The 15,610-nt window shown below is 41.9% G+C and overlaps 1 protein-coding gene across 3 annotated transcripts in view; it reads left to right on the top strand.

Moving 5' to 3' along the window:
* Nucleotides 1-13,557, top strand: part of RGL3 (ral guanine nucleotide dissociation stimulator like 3) — a 62,427-nt gene extending 48,870 nt beyond the window's left edge. The window contains exons 16-19 of one of the 3 annotated variants that reach the window (XM_058171248.1): nt 4,444-4,593; nt 6,998-7,112; nt 7,471-7,533; nt 11,182-13,557. In XM_058171248.1, coding sequence (XP_058027231.1) covers nt 4,444-4,593; nt 6,998-7,112; nt 7,471-7,533; nt 11,182-11,762 — 909 coding nt within the window. In that variant the 3' untranslated portion in view covers nt 11,763-13,557. The remainder of the gene's footprint in view (nt 1-4,443; nt 4,594-6,997; nt 7,113-7,470; nt 7,534-11,181) is intronic. The other 2 variants (XM_058171249.1, XM_058171250.1) reach the window with 2 other exon arrangements.
* The last annotated feature ends 2,053 nt before the right edge of the window (nt 13,558-15,610 follow it).

Here is a 15,610-nt window from a genome sequence, read left to right on the forward strand (position 1 = left end):
CAGCAGCTCCTTGGGCAGTTTGAGCTTACTGAGTTGGCGCAGAAAGAACATTCTTTGTTGTCCTTTTTTAATGATGTTTTTGATGTTAGCTGTCCATTTGAGATCTTGCGATATGATAGAACCCAGAAATTTGAAGGTTTCTACTGTTGATACTGTGTTGTCAAGTATTGTGAGAGGTGGAAGTATGGAAGGGTTTCTCCTAAAGTCTACCACCATTTCTACGGTTTTGAGTGTGTTCAGTTCCAGATTGTTTTGGTTGCAACCTCTTGTCTATGTGCGGATTCGTCATTGTCTCGAATGAGACCAATCACTGTTGTGTCATCTGCGAACTTCAGTAGCTTAACAGATGGATCATTGGAGATGCAGTCATTGGTATACAGAGAGAAGAGAAGTGGGGAGAGCACACAGCCTTGGGGGGCCCCTGTGCTAATTGTACAGGTATTTGATGTGATCTTGCTTAGCTTCACCTGCTGCTTCCTGTTTGTTAGGAAGCTTGTGATCCACTTACAAGTCTGTTCCGGTACCTGTAGCTGGTTTAGCTTAGTTAGAAGAATGTCTGGAATGATGGTATTGAATGCTGAACTAAAGTCTACAAAAAGGACCCTTGCATAGGTCTTTGGAGACTCAAGATGTTGTAGGATGTAGTGCAGAGCCATATTAACAGCATCATCTGTTGATCTATTTGCTCGGTATGCAAATTGCAAGGGGTCTAACAGTGGATCCGTGATGGTTTTCAGGTAGGAAAGCACTAGCCTTTCAAAGGTTTTCATGACTACAGATGTTAGAGCAACTGGTCTGTAGTCATTCAGTTCCTTGATGGTGGGCTTCTTCGGCACTGGGATGATGGTAGAGCGTTTGAAGCAAGAAGGAACATAACACATCTCTAGTGATTTATTGAAAATATGGGTGAAGATGGGGGCCAATTGGTCAGCACTGACTTTTAAGCAAGAAGGAGTTATCTTGTCTGGGCCTGGAGCTTTTCCTGGCTTTTGTCTGTGAAATAGGTCCTGCACTTCCTTTTCTGTGATCACTAGGGTTGTGAACCCAATGAAATGGGGTCAGTTGTAGGAGGCTTGGCTGTTGTTGGTGTGTCTGAGATGGGGGTTGTGGAGATAGGTGGCTGTAGTTTCCTTTCAAACCTGCAGTAAAACTCATTCAGGTCATCTGCCAGTTGTTGATTACCTTCAGCCTGGGAAGGAGGTTTGCCATAGCCGGTGATATTTTTAAGAGTTTTCCACATGTTTGCTGGTTCATTTGCTGAAAACTGATTCTTTAGCTTTTCAGAGTAGCTTCTTTTTGCTGCTCTGATCTCCCTTGTTAGTGCATTTCTGGCCTGATTGTACAGCATTTTATCACCTTTTCTGTAGGCTTCCTCTTTGGAATGTCGTAGCTGCTTAAGTTTAGGTGTAAACCAAGGTTTGTTGTTACTGTGTATTCGCAAGTTCCTTGTAGGTACACATAGGTCTTCACAGAAGCTGACATATGATGTTACAGTATCTGTGAGTTCATCCAGGTCTGCAGAGGTATCTTTAAAAATATTCCAATCAGTGCAGTCAAAACATGCCTGTAGCTTTAATTCTGATTCCTTCGTCCAGGTTTTCACTGATTTAATTATTGGTTTTGTGGCTTTAAGTCTTTGCCTGTAAGCAGGTACAAGGTGAATCATGCAATGATCAGCTGCACGTGGTAAAGACCGATACACATGGTAAAGACTACAGCTGCACGTGGTAAAGACCGATAGGCATCTTTTAGTGTTGTGTAGCAATGGTCTAGAGTATTCTTGCCTCTGGTGGGACAATTGACATGCTGAAAGTATTTTGGTAGCTCTTTCCTTAAGTTTGCCTTGTTTAGATCTCCCAAAACAATGGCCAGTGAATCAGGGTGTTTGGCTTCAGCCTCCATGATTTGGTCAGCTAGAGTTCGTAATGCCTTGTTTACACAGGCTTGTGGTGGGACATAAACAGCAATTAGAAGAAATGAGGAAAATCCACGAGGCGAATAGTAAGGTTTGCAGTTGATAATTAGAGTCTCTAAATTGTTGTCACAGAATTTGTAAATTCTATTAAAATTTTGACACCAGTTTCTATTAATATATAGGCATAAGCCTCCTCCTTTCTTTTTACCAGATGTTTCTGGAATCCTGTCTGATCGTTCAATTTGAAATCCTGGAATGTTCAGGCTGCTATTTTCAATTGATTCATTTAACCAGGTTTCAGAGAAGCATAGGACTGCTGAATTGCGAAAATCAGAATAGTATTTGTTTAAGAGGAGTATTTCATCCATCTTATTTGCAAGTGATCGTATATTTGTTAGGAAAATTGAAGGCAGAGGAGTTTTAATGCGAGTTCTTGGCCTGATTAAGATCCCAGATCATTTACCTCTTTTCCTTCGTTTCCGTCATTTGGTTTTTTTTAATAATCCATGGCTCCGTGGGAATTGCCTCCTCCTGTGTTAGAATCTCCTCCGTGTTTGTAAAGACAGGCGGGGGTGAGATTAAAGAAAGCTGCTCCTTAAAGAAATGTTCCTTAATTTTTAGCAGATGGTCTCGTGAGTAGGAAATCCGTAGTGAGTCACAGAGAACAATTAGAAATAAAGAAACAATTAGAGAGCATTTCACCGAGGCAGCCTTCGTCGGCGCCATCTTGGAAGTTTTGTTGTCACAGAATTTGTAAATTATATTAAAATTTTGACACCAGTTTCTATTAATATATAGGCATAAGCATTATTAGCATGGCACCTTCAAGTAATGTTTCTTCTAAGTCAGGGAAGCAGATACACAAGTCATGATGTCTTCTGAGTAGTCTCATTGGCTTGCCCGGGACAAACCTGGAGTGGGGCAGCAGAGGGGCAGTAGTTTTTGAAAAAAGTACATAACACACTTTACATTTGTAAGCTCCCAAATCAATTTCATTCCTGATTCTTTATTTTTGCTATTAGCATGAACTATTCCCTCCTCCTTAGTTTCCCCCCTCAACTTCACTTCTTCTTTGCCTCTGCATTTCTTTGGCTTAGAGCCTGATAGAAAACTTCATTTTAGCATCTAGTTCCCCAGAAACAAGCCTCCCTTCTCCCTCCCTCCCTGCCCTCCCATGCTTACTACTTTCCAAAAACATCAACCTTGAAAGACAGCAGAAAACCAAGTCTTGTTTAGGATCATGTGATGGGTGCTGGGTAGCCATGTTCACTCTTTAGATGAAACATTTCCTTTAAGAATAATACGTTTAATATGATACAGAATAAGCTTTTTATGGAGTAGATACCATGGAAGCAAAATCTATGCTATCCTTATTAAGCATGTGGGTGTTTGTATAACCTAGGCTATAATTATATTTGTAATTCAAAATATTACTCATATCATTAGAACAAGGCTAAGCAACAATGTTGTCCTTTAAACTTATATAGCTTGCCAGGAAGGATCAACAGTCAATCTACATGCCTGTTCATGTGTGCATATGCACACACATACTCTGCTCATGCCTTCATCCATATTTTCTCTCTCCCTTTCCTACCCAAGACCAGTTCAAATAAGGTGGCTTGGTTGCTGAGGATTGCCTTTACTTATTAATAATGGCAGCTGCCAATCACATTGATTGGCTGCCCACTGCAAAAAGAGAGTGGAACTTGCATTTCTCCTTGCATTTGTGACTGAGGAGTAAATGTGCCCACTGGGTGGCAAGTATTCAAGTATTAGGCATCCATACCCTACTTCACTTACCAACATGGGTGTTTGCCGTAATGGGTGAGTACTAAGAACAGACAGGTTAAGTTTCTACCCGGAAGATTTCACATGATTGACAATTTGATACTGTGCTGGGAAATATTGGTCATTCACAAATACTATTTGAAAACTATTTAAATCTTCCTAGTCATTTTTTCTACCAAATTAAAATTTTGCTAAATGGTGTGATCAATTAGTTCTCTAATTCCTACAATGAGTGTAGATTATTTTTCACTACCTAATTCAGAGGTATGTATGGATTCCTTAGCTCTCTTCTTTATCATTCATTTCTCAATCTTGGCAATTTACAGACATGTAAACATTAACTCCCTGAAACCCACAGCCAGCATGGCTGTTGTTGAAGCCATGTTCAACTTCAGGAGTTGAAGTGCACACACCTGAAATAAGTGCCAAGGTTGAGAAACCTTGCTCTAGTTACTTTGGTTCATTTTTGTTCTAGATCACTTATTTTGTGAGATTTATTCTTCACTTTCTCAGTTCACAGCTTCCATGTACAGAAACTATAAACCTGGGTAATTCCTGATTTTACTTTAGATTTTGATACTAGGCTGTCTGGTTAGGCTCTCAGAATACACCATTTGTTCCCCCAACATCACAGGTTATAGTTTGCATACACAAAAGTCTCTCATGGCACATCAAAAATGGTGACATATGCCACTTTAAAAGCCATGATATTTCACTTTTGGTCATTTTCCTCTGCTTAGGATCCACCTATAACTCAGTGGAAAACCTGTCCTCTGCGTGAGCAGCCTGTGCCACCTTCCATGTCTAAACAGGGAGAAACAGAAACTCGCATTGTCCGTGTCCATATGAACAGTATCTGCGGAAATGGAAACCTTTATCGCAGCATTCTGGTAAGTTTCCAAGAGAGGGCAGCATGGTGGAAGGGAAGCCACAAGTTCTGGATTGCAGGAAATACCTGGGGCAGGTTTAATAAGGACATGGCTGGAAAGCATGCCAAAAGATTACACATGATTAAAGTGATAAGGGTTCTCTGATTGCACCCAAAGGGTGAAGGGGATCAGGAATTCCCCACGTTTACAGTTTCTGTATATGGAAACTGTGAAATGAGAAAGTGAAGAAAGTGAAATGAGAAAGTGAAGAAAGTGAAATGAGAAAGTGAAGAATAAGTGATCTAGAACAAAAAGGAACCAAAGTATCTAGAGCAAAGTTTTTCAACCTTGGCAGTTTTCAGGTGTGTGGATTTCAACTTCTGAAGTTCTCATCAACAGTCATGCTGGCTGTGGGTTTCTGGGAGTTAAAGTCTACATGCCTGTAAATTGCAAAGATTGAGAAATGAACTGGAAAGAAGAGAGCTAAGCATATCCGTACATACCTCTGAAACTTTTATGATGGTTCTACCTGGAGCATTTGGAAATATTTTTGTTGGATGAGAATAAGACTGGATTGGCTCCATCCTCTAGAACAGTGGTAGTCAACCTGGTCCCTACCGCCCACTAGTGGGCGTTCCAGCTTTCATGGTGGGCGGTAGGGGTTTTGTCCGATACTGAAGCACTTTCCATTTTTTTAATTTAATTGACTTTTTAAAAATATTTAATGGCATTATTTAAAAACATTTTAATTAGGTTTTCATAAAATTCCCCATGACAATTTAAATTTCTGAAAATATAATATTTGTATCACCCACGTATAAGTTTAGTTCACGTTACGTAAGTGAAACTAAATGGCGCTATAGTGCGACCGCAAACAAAAGAGCCTCGTCCCAGAATAGCTCGCGCATCTCCTCCCACACCACCCAGCTGTAACAGACAAACAGAGCTGATAGCCAGCGCCCCCCTCCCAAACCCAATCCACGATGCATTTATTTTATTTATTTATTTTATTTTATTCAATTTTTATACCGCCCTTCTCCAGAAGGACTCAGGGCAGTGTACAGCCAAGTAAAAAATCACAGTATAAATATTAAAAGAAATTAAAACAAATATATTATAAAGTGGCCGAATTTAAAACATTTAAAATATTAAGATATAAATAACCCCAATAAAATTTTAGGCCAGTCCCGCTTGAATAAATAGGTGCGTTTTCAGCTCACGGCGAAAGGTCCGAAGATCAGGCACTTGACGTAAACCAGGGGGAAGCTTGTTCCAGAGCGTGGGAGCTCCCACAGAGAAAGCCCTACCCCTGGGGGCCGCCAGCCGGCATTGTTTGGCGGACGGCACCCTCAGAAGGCCCTCTCTGTGAGAGCGTACGGGTCGGTGGGAGGCGAAAGGTAACAGCAGGCGGTCCCGTAAGTACCTGGGTCCTAAGCCATGGAGCACTTTAAAGGTGGTAACCAATACCTTGAAGCGCACCCGGAAAACAACAGGTAGCCAGTGCAGACTGCGCAGGAGTGGTTACCCGCGCAGCTGCATTCTGGACTAACTGTAGCCTCCGGGTGCACTTCAAGGGCAGCCCCATGTAGAGAGCATTGCAATAATCCAAGCGGGAGGTGATGAGGGCATGAGTGACTGTGCATAAGGCATCCCGGTCAAGGAAGGGGCACAACTGGCGCACCAAGCGTACTTGGTGGAAGGCCCTCCTGGAGACGGCCGCCAAATGATCGTCAAACAACAGCCGCCCATCCAAGAGGACACCCAAGTTGCGCACCCTCTCCGTTGGGGCCAATAACTCGCCCCCACAGCCAGCTGCGGCTGCAGCTGACTGAACTGGGGTGCCGGCATCCACAGCCATGAGAGGCATGCGCAGACGACAATACACGGCGCATTATTGTGGAACTGATGGGCGGTTAGAAAATTTTACTACTAACAGAGATACAAAAGTGGGCGGTAGGTATAAAAAGGTTGACTACCTCTGCTCTAGAACAATTTTTTCCCAATTTGATGTTTTTCAAATATACTTAATACCTCTACACTTCCTACCTGCTTTGAGCAAAGGCTGGAAATTATGGGAGCTGTCCTATGCAACTGGAGGACATTAGTTAAGACAAAGCATTTCTGGAGATTTGCCAACATCATATTTGAGGATTGTGGTCTGTATGGAGATACAATTTGTGTATTTTTATTTTTGTCAAAAGCAGACAGCATTTTTAGATAAGGGATCTACTTAATGCAATACACTAGAGAATGGGCAACTCAGAGCCCACAATGTCTTCATTGAGACCACTTTTCTATTTGGTCGGTAATATGCCATTTATATGTGTTGTTTCATCCTTTAACAATGTTTTACAATGTTTTACACATAACTGGGTCTATCAGACTCACCTATGGTTACCTATAAGTGGATGATTTCTCCCTACAGATCACTAGCCAGGATAAGACTACAGCTGTGATACAGCGGGCCTTGCAGAAGCACAAACTGGAAGAGGACTCACCATGCAACTACCAACTTCTGCAACTTCTGGGAGATGGTCAAGGTAAGAATTGCAGAATCCTAGAAGATATCCTAGCTGAGATAGCCATAGGCCAGCAAAACAGTGGTACAGCATGTGATTGGCAGGATCAGCCATAAAGGACTCAGATGCCTATACACCAACTCAAAGTTTGGGGAACAAACAGGGAGTGCTTGAAATATTAGTACATGAGGGCAGGTATGATATACTTGTCATTACTGAAACTTAGTGGGATGAAACTCACAACTGGAATGTACTGATGGAAGGATATAAACTGGACAAAGAAACATTAGAGGAGATAGAACTGCATTATAACAGAATATAGAATAACAGAGTTGGAAAGGACTTTCCTACTCAGGCAAGAAACCCTATATCATTTCAGAGAAATGGTTGTCCAATCTCTTCTTAAAAACCTCCAATGTTGGAGCATCCACAAATTCTAGAGGTAAGTCGTTCCACTGATTAATTGTTCTAACTGTCAGGAAATTTCTCCTTAGTTCTTCTTGCTTCTCTCCTTGACTCCCTCAACCTATTATTGCATTATATGTAAGAGCAGCAGTAAAATCCATCTGGATCTATCCGGCTCGCCCGAACCGGTAACACTGGTGCCAGGAGGCTCTGCCCACCAGAGCCGGGACATCATTACGTTCTGTTTTTGATCCTCTGTGTATGCTCAGAAGAGGTGCATGCAAGCTCATACTCCCGAACCGGTAGCGAAGGTAAGTGCATTTCACCGCTGTGTAAGAGATCACTACATCTCTACATAAATGCTGAAACCAAGGATAAAAGCCTCCTAGAATGCATCTGGGTTAATATGAAAGGAAAAAAGAATGATATTGCCCTAGGTGTATACTACAGGCCACCCAACCAAGCAGAAGAAATAGACCACGTTTTGCTAATCTGTTAAAAAATGTATGTAGGAAACACACCACAGTAGTAATGGGGGACTTTAACTATCCTGACATCAACCAGGAGACAAACTACATCAAGTGGGATATTGAACAGGTTTCTGACCAACCTAGTTGTCAACTTTGTAATTCAAAAGGTAAAGGAAAGAATTAGAGGGACAGCGATACAGGTATACAGGACCAAATTCTAACTAATAAAGAACAAATGATAGAGGGGATTGAAGTTGCAGGAATTTTGGGCAAGAGGGACCATGTCATATTAAAGTTCAACATAATGCAGACATAAGCAATAGAATATAATCATACCAGTGTCTGAGACTTAGACTGTATAAAAAAATGGAAAGAAGGGCACATAACTAAAGCAGAATACCAGTAAATAGCCTGAATCTGTAAAGATGAAGACAGGAAAGCTAAGGCAACGATGATGATGATGATAACAATAACAATAACAATAACAACAACAACAACAACAACAATAATAATAATAATAATAATAATAATAATAATAATAATAATAATAATAATACTTTCAACATATAAAAAAACCAAGAAAAAAGTCAAAGAAACAATTGGTCCACTAATGTGAGAAGATGGCAAAGGAAGTGACAGGCAGCAAGGAGAAAGCAGAGCTTCTTAATTCTTTCTATGTCTTCACACACAAAAAGAAAAAAAATAGTCCAAACTACGAAAGACAGAACCATAAAAGACAGACTTAGGAATTCAAATTAAAATAGGCATAAAAATGGTAAGAGAACATCTGCCCACTCCAAATGAGTTCAAATCACCAGTACCTGGTGGATTACATCCCAGAGTTCTGAAGGAGCTAGCAAATGTGATCTCGGAACCATTGAATCATATCTTTCAAAGATCCTGGAGCACTAGGGAACTACCAGAGGACCAGAAAAGAACTGATGTGGTTCCTATCTTCAAAAAAAGTGTGTGGGGGTGGGGGTGGGGGAACAGATCCAGGAAACTACAGATCAATCAGCCTAACATCAATACAGTATCTGGGAAGATCCTGGAAAAGATAATTAACCAGCAGATCTGCAAACACCTAGAAGTAAGCAAAATTATAACCAGAAGCCAATACAGGTTTGTCAAAAACAGATCATGCCAAACAAATCTTATTTCATTCTTTGGCAAAATGACTAAATTAGTGGACCAGTAAAATGTTGTGGACATAGTATACTTGGATTTCAGTAAGGCATTTGAAAAATTAGACCATAATTTATTTATTGATAAGCTTTAAAAATGTGGGTTAGACAGCATCACCACCAGATGGATTTGTAACTAGCTGACAAATCACACTCAATTTGTAGTCCTTAATGGAATCACATTTACATGGAGGGAAGTAAGACACTGGGTATTCCAAGGTTCTCCTTTAGCCTCAGTGCTCTTCAATATCTTCATAAACTATTTAGGCCAGCAGTCACCAACCTTTCGGACGTCAGGGACCACTAAATTCATAATTTTAAATCCCATGGACCACTAATATGATCTGCCTAATGACTGGCTGGGGGTGGCTAGGTGGGAATGTGACTGGGTGGACGTGGCCAACTCGATGTCGTATCGAGAGGCACCTCGCTGGCCTCTGCTCACCCCTACCCTGCCAGCCACTCCTCACCTCCCCATCCGGCTCCTTAGAGCCCCAACAGGAAGCAGTTGTTGGAAATAAGCAGCCACCATGAGAAAGCTGGCTCAGCTCAAATTGGATGTGACCAAGAAGGAGGCTCAGCAGAAGTACCTCAATGAGGACTATGAGCATAGGCTTTCCAAGCTGAAGGAAGACCTGTGGGATTGCAAGACCAGGTACCTTGCAATCTGGAGCCTCAGTGGGCTGAGATGGTCAGCCAGTTCCAGGCCATGATGCAGTCCCACTGGAACAAGGCCCTCCAGTTCTTTGCCACCAGCAGCACTTCCCTCCAGCCTTCACCCAAAGCCCCACACCAGGAGGCTGAAGCAGACCCCAAGTCAGAATCTCTGCCCCTCTCCCACCTATACAAAAAGACACCAAAGGGGGAGACTCTCTGCAGCAACACAAACATTCATTGCACGTATCCGGCCCAGGGGCCGCAGTTTGAATATCCCTGATTTAGTGCAACATAAAAAATGCAAATAATTTTTCTGTGGACCACCAAAATTTTCTCATGGACCACCAGCGGTCCATGGACCACCAGTTGGTGACCGCTGATTTAGGCGTGGGGATAGAAGAAGAACTCATGAAATTTGCAGACAAAAAGCTGGCAGCAATAGCCAACACCCCAGAAGATAGCCTCAAGATCCAAAAGGAGCTCAACTTGAACACTAGGCCCTATCTAACAAAATGAAATTCAGTAGTGAGGAATGTAAGGTTTTAACCAAATGTATAAAAAATTAGATGTAAGTAAAGTAAATTAATTAATTAGATGTAATTAAATTTTACAGAAGATTTGATGAAACCTGGCTCAATAGCAGTAACTGCAAGAGGGATCTTGAAGTCCTAATGGATAATCACTTAAATATGACAGTGTGCTGCAGTCGCCAAAAAAAGCCAACACGATCTTAGGCTGCATTAACAGATGGATAGAATCAAGATCACGTGAAGTGTTCGTACTATTTTATAATGCCTTGATAAGACCATACTTGTAATACTGCATCCAGTCTTGATCACCACAATATTTAAAAAGAGGTTGAGACTCTAGAAAGAGTGCAGAGAAGAGCAACAAAGATGATTAGGGGACTGGTGGCTAAAACATATGAAAAAAGGTTGCAGGAATTGGGTTTAACTAGTTTAGTGAAAAGAAGGATTAGGGGTGGTGACATGATAGCAGTGTTTCAATATTTGAGGGGCTGCCACAAAGAAAAGGGGGTCAACCTATTTTCCAAAGTACCAGAAGGAAGACAAGAAGCAATGGATGGAAGCTAATCAAAAAGAGAAGCAACCTAGAACTAAGGAGAAATTTCCTGACAGTGAGAATAGTCAACCAGTGGAGCAGTTTGCCTTCAGAAGTTGTGGGAGCTCCATCACTGGAGGCTTTAAAAAAGAAACTGGATAGCCATTTGTCTGATATGGTGGAGGGTTGGACTAGAAGACTCCAAGATCCCTTCCAACTCCGTTATTATATGTTAAGATAGAGGGAGGGGAGATGCTGCTAGCCTTGCTCACTCTCATTCTTTTTGTGTTTTGTTCTTTTTCTCCCCTGAAGAGCTGCTGATTCCCGACAGTGCAAATGTTTTCTATGCCATGAATCCTGCTGGACCCCATGACTTCTTCCTGCTCCAGAAAAAGGGAATCACCAGCAAATCACACTTGAGGATAAAGCCTGGGAACCAAGCTGCTCTTTGTCACATTCCCTCTCTCAAAGATTTTGACGCCAGTGCCCTTGCCAGTTCATGCTTCATATTTTCACATAGTGCACCGAATAGCCCAGTTTCCCTTTCTCCATCACCCTCTGCTGAGGATCCACACTTTAGATCATGTCTTTCAACACACCCATTTCCAGCTCCTTCCTCCTGGTTCCTGGAAAATCAGTCAGCAATAGACACACCTGATTCTCCTCCTCCCTGTCTGTCTCTTCCTCAAAACCCGTTTCCCTTGGAAACCAGGAGCCCAGTTCCCCCTCATGATGTGCAGAAATTGTTGGCACCTCCTTCTGTGCCACAATCACCTTCTTATGCCTCTAAGAGGATATCATTTTGGTCAAAGTCCCCACCAACATCGCCTATAGAAATCCAGAGTAATCAAGAGTTGAACAGCATAGGAACTGATCTTCAAAGCCAGAGATAGCTTGTCTGATTATAACACTTCTGTAACACATGCAGGTGGCTAAGGAACCGAAGAACCCACAAAAGATTGTAATTATTCTGAATTGGTCATCTGTGGGATCCAGCTCTGTTCACTCAGATTCCTTCTGAGAGATCTACAGTCATACTTCCCAAAAGTCATCAATTCCAAAAAGCAGCTTTTGCCATCTATGGTTACAAGGAGCAATTTGAGAAGTTCCCAAATGATAGTGCCTGGTTGCTTCAAAAAACTGAGCTAGTCATAAGGAAAGGTAATGTTCACATATTCATGACCTCCAAAATTTAATAGTGTAGTCAAGGGCAGATAGATACTCTGTGATAGTGCTATTTATGCTATGTGAAAGCATACATTTTTTTACATGATTCTGTAATATTTCCCATTTTTGTGGCTTGTAGAACTACCATGTGGAGTCCACACAATCTATCCCAGCTTTGCTGCAGAGACCCACCATATCCCAAACACAGTGGTAGGCAGGTATGAGAAGTTTCAATAAACCTGTCCTGCACCCTTTAAGCCTTCTTCTTTCCTGCTCTCCAGATATTCCAGTTACTGTGAGAATGCACACATTTCAAAGAGCAGAACAAATCTTTTTTTAATTAAATTAATCAAGATTCTCCGAATGCCAGTATATCCAGAAAATGCCAGAAAATTATTTAGTGCTGCTTCCTCAATTCTATCACAGTTATCAGTGACAGGGTTGGAATAATTTTATGAACAAGATGCATGAGGCAGCTAATATAAGAACCAAACAGTAGTCCATATAAATGCTAAGACAAGTCTGCCCAACTCCCTTGAGGCTTTGAAGATACTGCCCACTCCCCCAAAGCTGTAATTCAATCATTTAACTCATTCCCTGAGTCAGAAAAAAAATTGGATTACGTGTAGGCCTAAAAACAACAAGGGCCAGGACTTTATTTTTGCTGTCTTAAACTGAGAATGTGTCAATCCAGAAACTAAGAAAGACACATGGTGGTTCTTCCAAAGAGATTTCTTTATTGTTCCACACAAGACAGAATCTTGCCAAACTGAAGCATTCTATTATTTACACCCAGCATATACTATGAGAACTAATAGGGGAGGAGCTGTTGTCACCCCCTTTCTCTCACACAAAAAGCTGGACTGGGCTGCCTCTTATTTCTCTGAAATGCACCCCTTGTCCTGGGAATCCAGCCTTCTACATCAGGGGTGTGTTTCATTTACCTTTGCTACCGGTTTGCAACAGGAACACACATGCGTGCTCACTTCGCTCGCACACGGCACTTCTGCACATGCGCAGATTGTGATGACGTCTGGGCGGGTAGGTGGAGCCTCCCGTTGCCATTACTACTGGTTTGCAACATCCGGACTGAACCGGTAGCAACCCACCACTGTTCTACATTCCATCACATTGGGAAAGGACAAATTGGAGACCCCCCAAAGGTTCACCAGTAACCTTACCAAGGATAGTCTTGAGGTGATCTATTATCCTGGCCAAAGTAGGAACATTAACATATGATACACAGTTGCTAGATTCTTTTCCTTTGTTGATGTTTGAGACTTTAGCACTTGAAATACATGTTGCTCTGTGGTCTAGGGAGAGTTTCCCTCTCCCACAATTTATCTGGCAGGCCCCGCTTTCTCTGTTCTTGCTACTCGCTTCCTAAAGCGAAAGGTGCTTTGATTTAGTTTTCAGACGAAGGGAAAATAAATTGATTGGGTATGCAACAATTTTCACTCAGAGAACAGTGTGGTTTATCTCTTAGAAATTTCAGAGACAACCCTGAATTGCCCTTGAATTTTTAGCTTGGCCTACAGTGTAAAATTAGCCTGCACAAAAGTGACAAAATTCAGGTCTTTGGATGTTCCAATTATAGTCTGGAGAAATGCAATCCCAGGCCAAGTTGGTATATCTATGCTTTAACTCAGACATATAAAGATAATTCTGTTCATAAAATGGGATTATCCTGTAATCCCTACTAGACCCAGTTGGTCTAGTCTAGTAGTAACTTCTCTGAAGCCACTAGTCTGCAAACAGACCTTCTGTGGGATTTTTTTCCCTTGACTTTGAGTCACTGTTAACTTCTGCATCTGCTTGGATAGTTCCTGAAGTTTTCTTGGCAAGGCTTTTTGGAAGTGGTTTGCCCTTGCTTCCGTCCCAGATCTGAGAAAGAGTGACTGGCCCATGGTCACCCATCTGACTTTGTGCCTCAAGCAGGCCTAGAATTCAAAGTCACCCAGTTTCTAAAGTGATGCCTTTAACTATTACACTCCTGCTGTTCTGGTTAGATTATTGTAATTTAAAAGTATATAGTTACTTAAAGTAAAGCACAAGTCTGAAGCATCATCTGAGTGATAGAGATCAGAGGCATTTCTAAAAAAACAAAAAATTGTTGTAGCTGGAACCCATGATGTGGAAACTTGCCCAGAAAAAAAAGTAATCATATTAAAATGCTACAGAGTAATCAAGGGGAACTGCTTCACCAGGCCAAATTCTGATAAATGTGGTAAATTCTGGTAATTCCAGTAAACGAATTGTGGTTTTTGTAAATGGCCACAACTGGCAAGATTTTCAATTCTGGTAACGCCTTGGTCCAGACTCAGATTCCTGAAAAGTTTGGAGTCCAGATAGAGCTGAAGATAGACATAGATTTGACAAAGTAGATTTATTTATTTATTTATTATTTATTTATTTATTAAATTTTTATACCGCCCTTCTCCCGAAGGACTCAGGGCGGTGTACAGCCGAAGATAAAACACAATACATATACAATTAAAACCAACAATTAAAACCTAGCAAATTACAAAAGGCTGATAATTAAAAGTTTAAATTTAAAATTATAAAAAATTTAAAAACCCCAATAAAAACCCCAATTTAAGATTAAAACTATTAAAACCATTATGCCAGTCCCGCTTGAATAAATAAATATGTTTTTAGCTCACGACGGAAGGTCCGAAGATCAGGCACTTGACGTAAGCCAGGGGGAAGTTCATTCCAGAGCGTCGATGCTCCAACAGAGAAGGCCCTACTCCTGGGGGCCGCCAGCCGACACTGTTTGGCAGATGGCACCCTGAGGAGACCTTCTCTGTGAGAGCGTACGGGTCGGTGGGAGGCATAGGGGAACAGCAGGCGGTCTCGTAAGTACCCGGGTCCTAAGCCATGGAGCGCTTTGAAGATGGTAACCAAAATCTTGAAGCGCACCCAAAAGACCACAGGAAGCCAGTGCAGACTACGCAGCAGTGATGTTACATGGGAGCCGCAAGCGGCTCCCGTTACTACTTGCGCAGCTGCATTCTGGACTAACTGTAGCCTCCGGGTGCACCTCAAGGGCAGCCCCATGTAGAGAGCATTGCAGTAATCCAACCGAGACGTGACCAGAGCGTGAGTGACTGTGCATAAGGCATCCTGGTCAAGGAAGGGATGCAACTGGTGAACCAAGTGAACTTGGTAGAAAGCCCTCCTGGAGATGGCCGCCAGATGTTCGTCAAAGGACAGCCGTCTTTGATCACAGCCTACTTCTTGGTAAGCTAGAACAATGGGGGATAGACAGTACCACCGCCATATGGATTCACAACTGGGTGATCAACCACACTCAGTGGGTCATCCTCAATGGAACTACATCTATAGGAAGGGAAGCATGTAATGAGCCATTATTGGCATGACCTTTCTGTAACTGACTTGAGAAATTCTTCATACAAAAAACAACCCAAGTATCTGTCTTTGAGATAAATAGGCAGACTAATCAAGGTTTCCTCCATCTTCTGCTGAAGGAATATCTTTATCAAATGAAGGCAAATACTTGTGTCCTAAGATGATACGAGGTTGAATTTGGATTGGTCACTGGGACCAGAGA

The sequence above is a fragment of the Ahaetulla prasina genome, chromosome 2 (assembly GCF_028640845.1).
Source record: "Ahaetulla prasina isolate Xishuangbanna chromosome 2, ASM2864084v1, whole genome shotgun sequence".
NCBI lineage: Eukaryota > Metazoa > Chordata > Lepidosauria > Squamata > Colubridae > Ahaetulla > Ahaetulla prasina.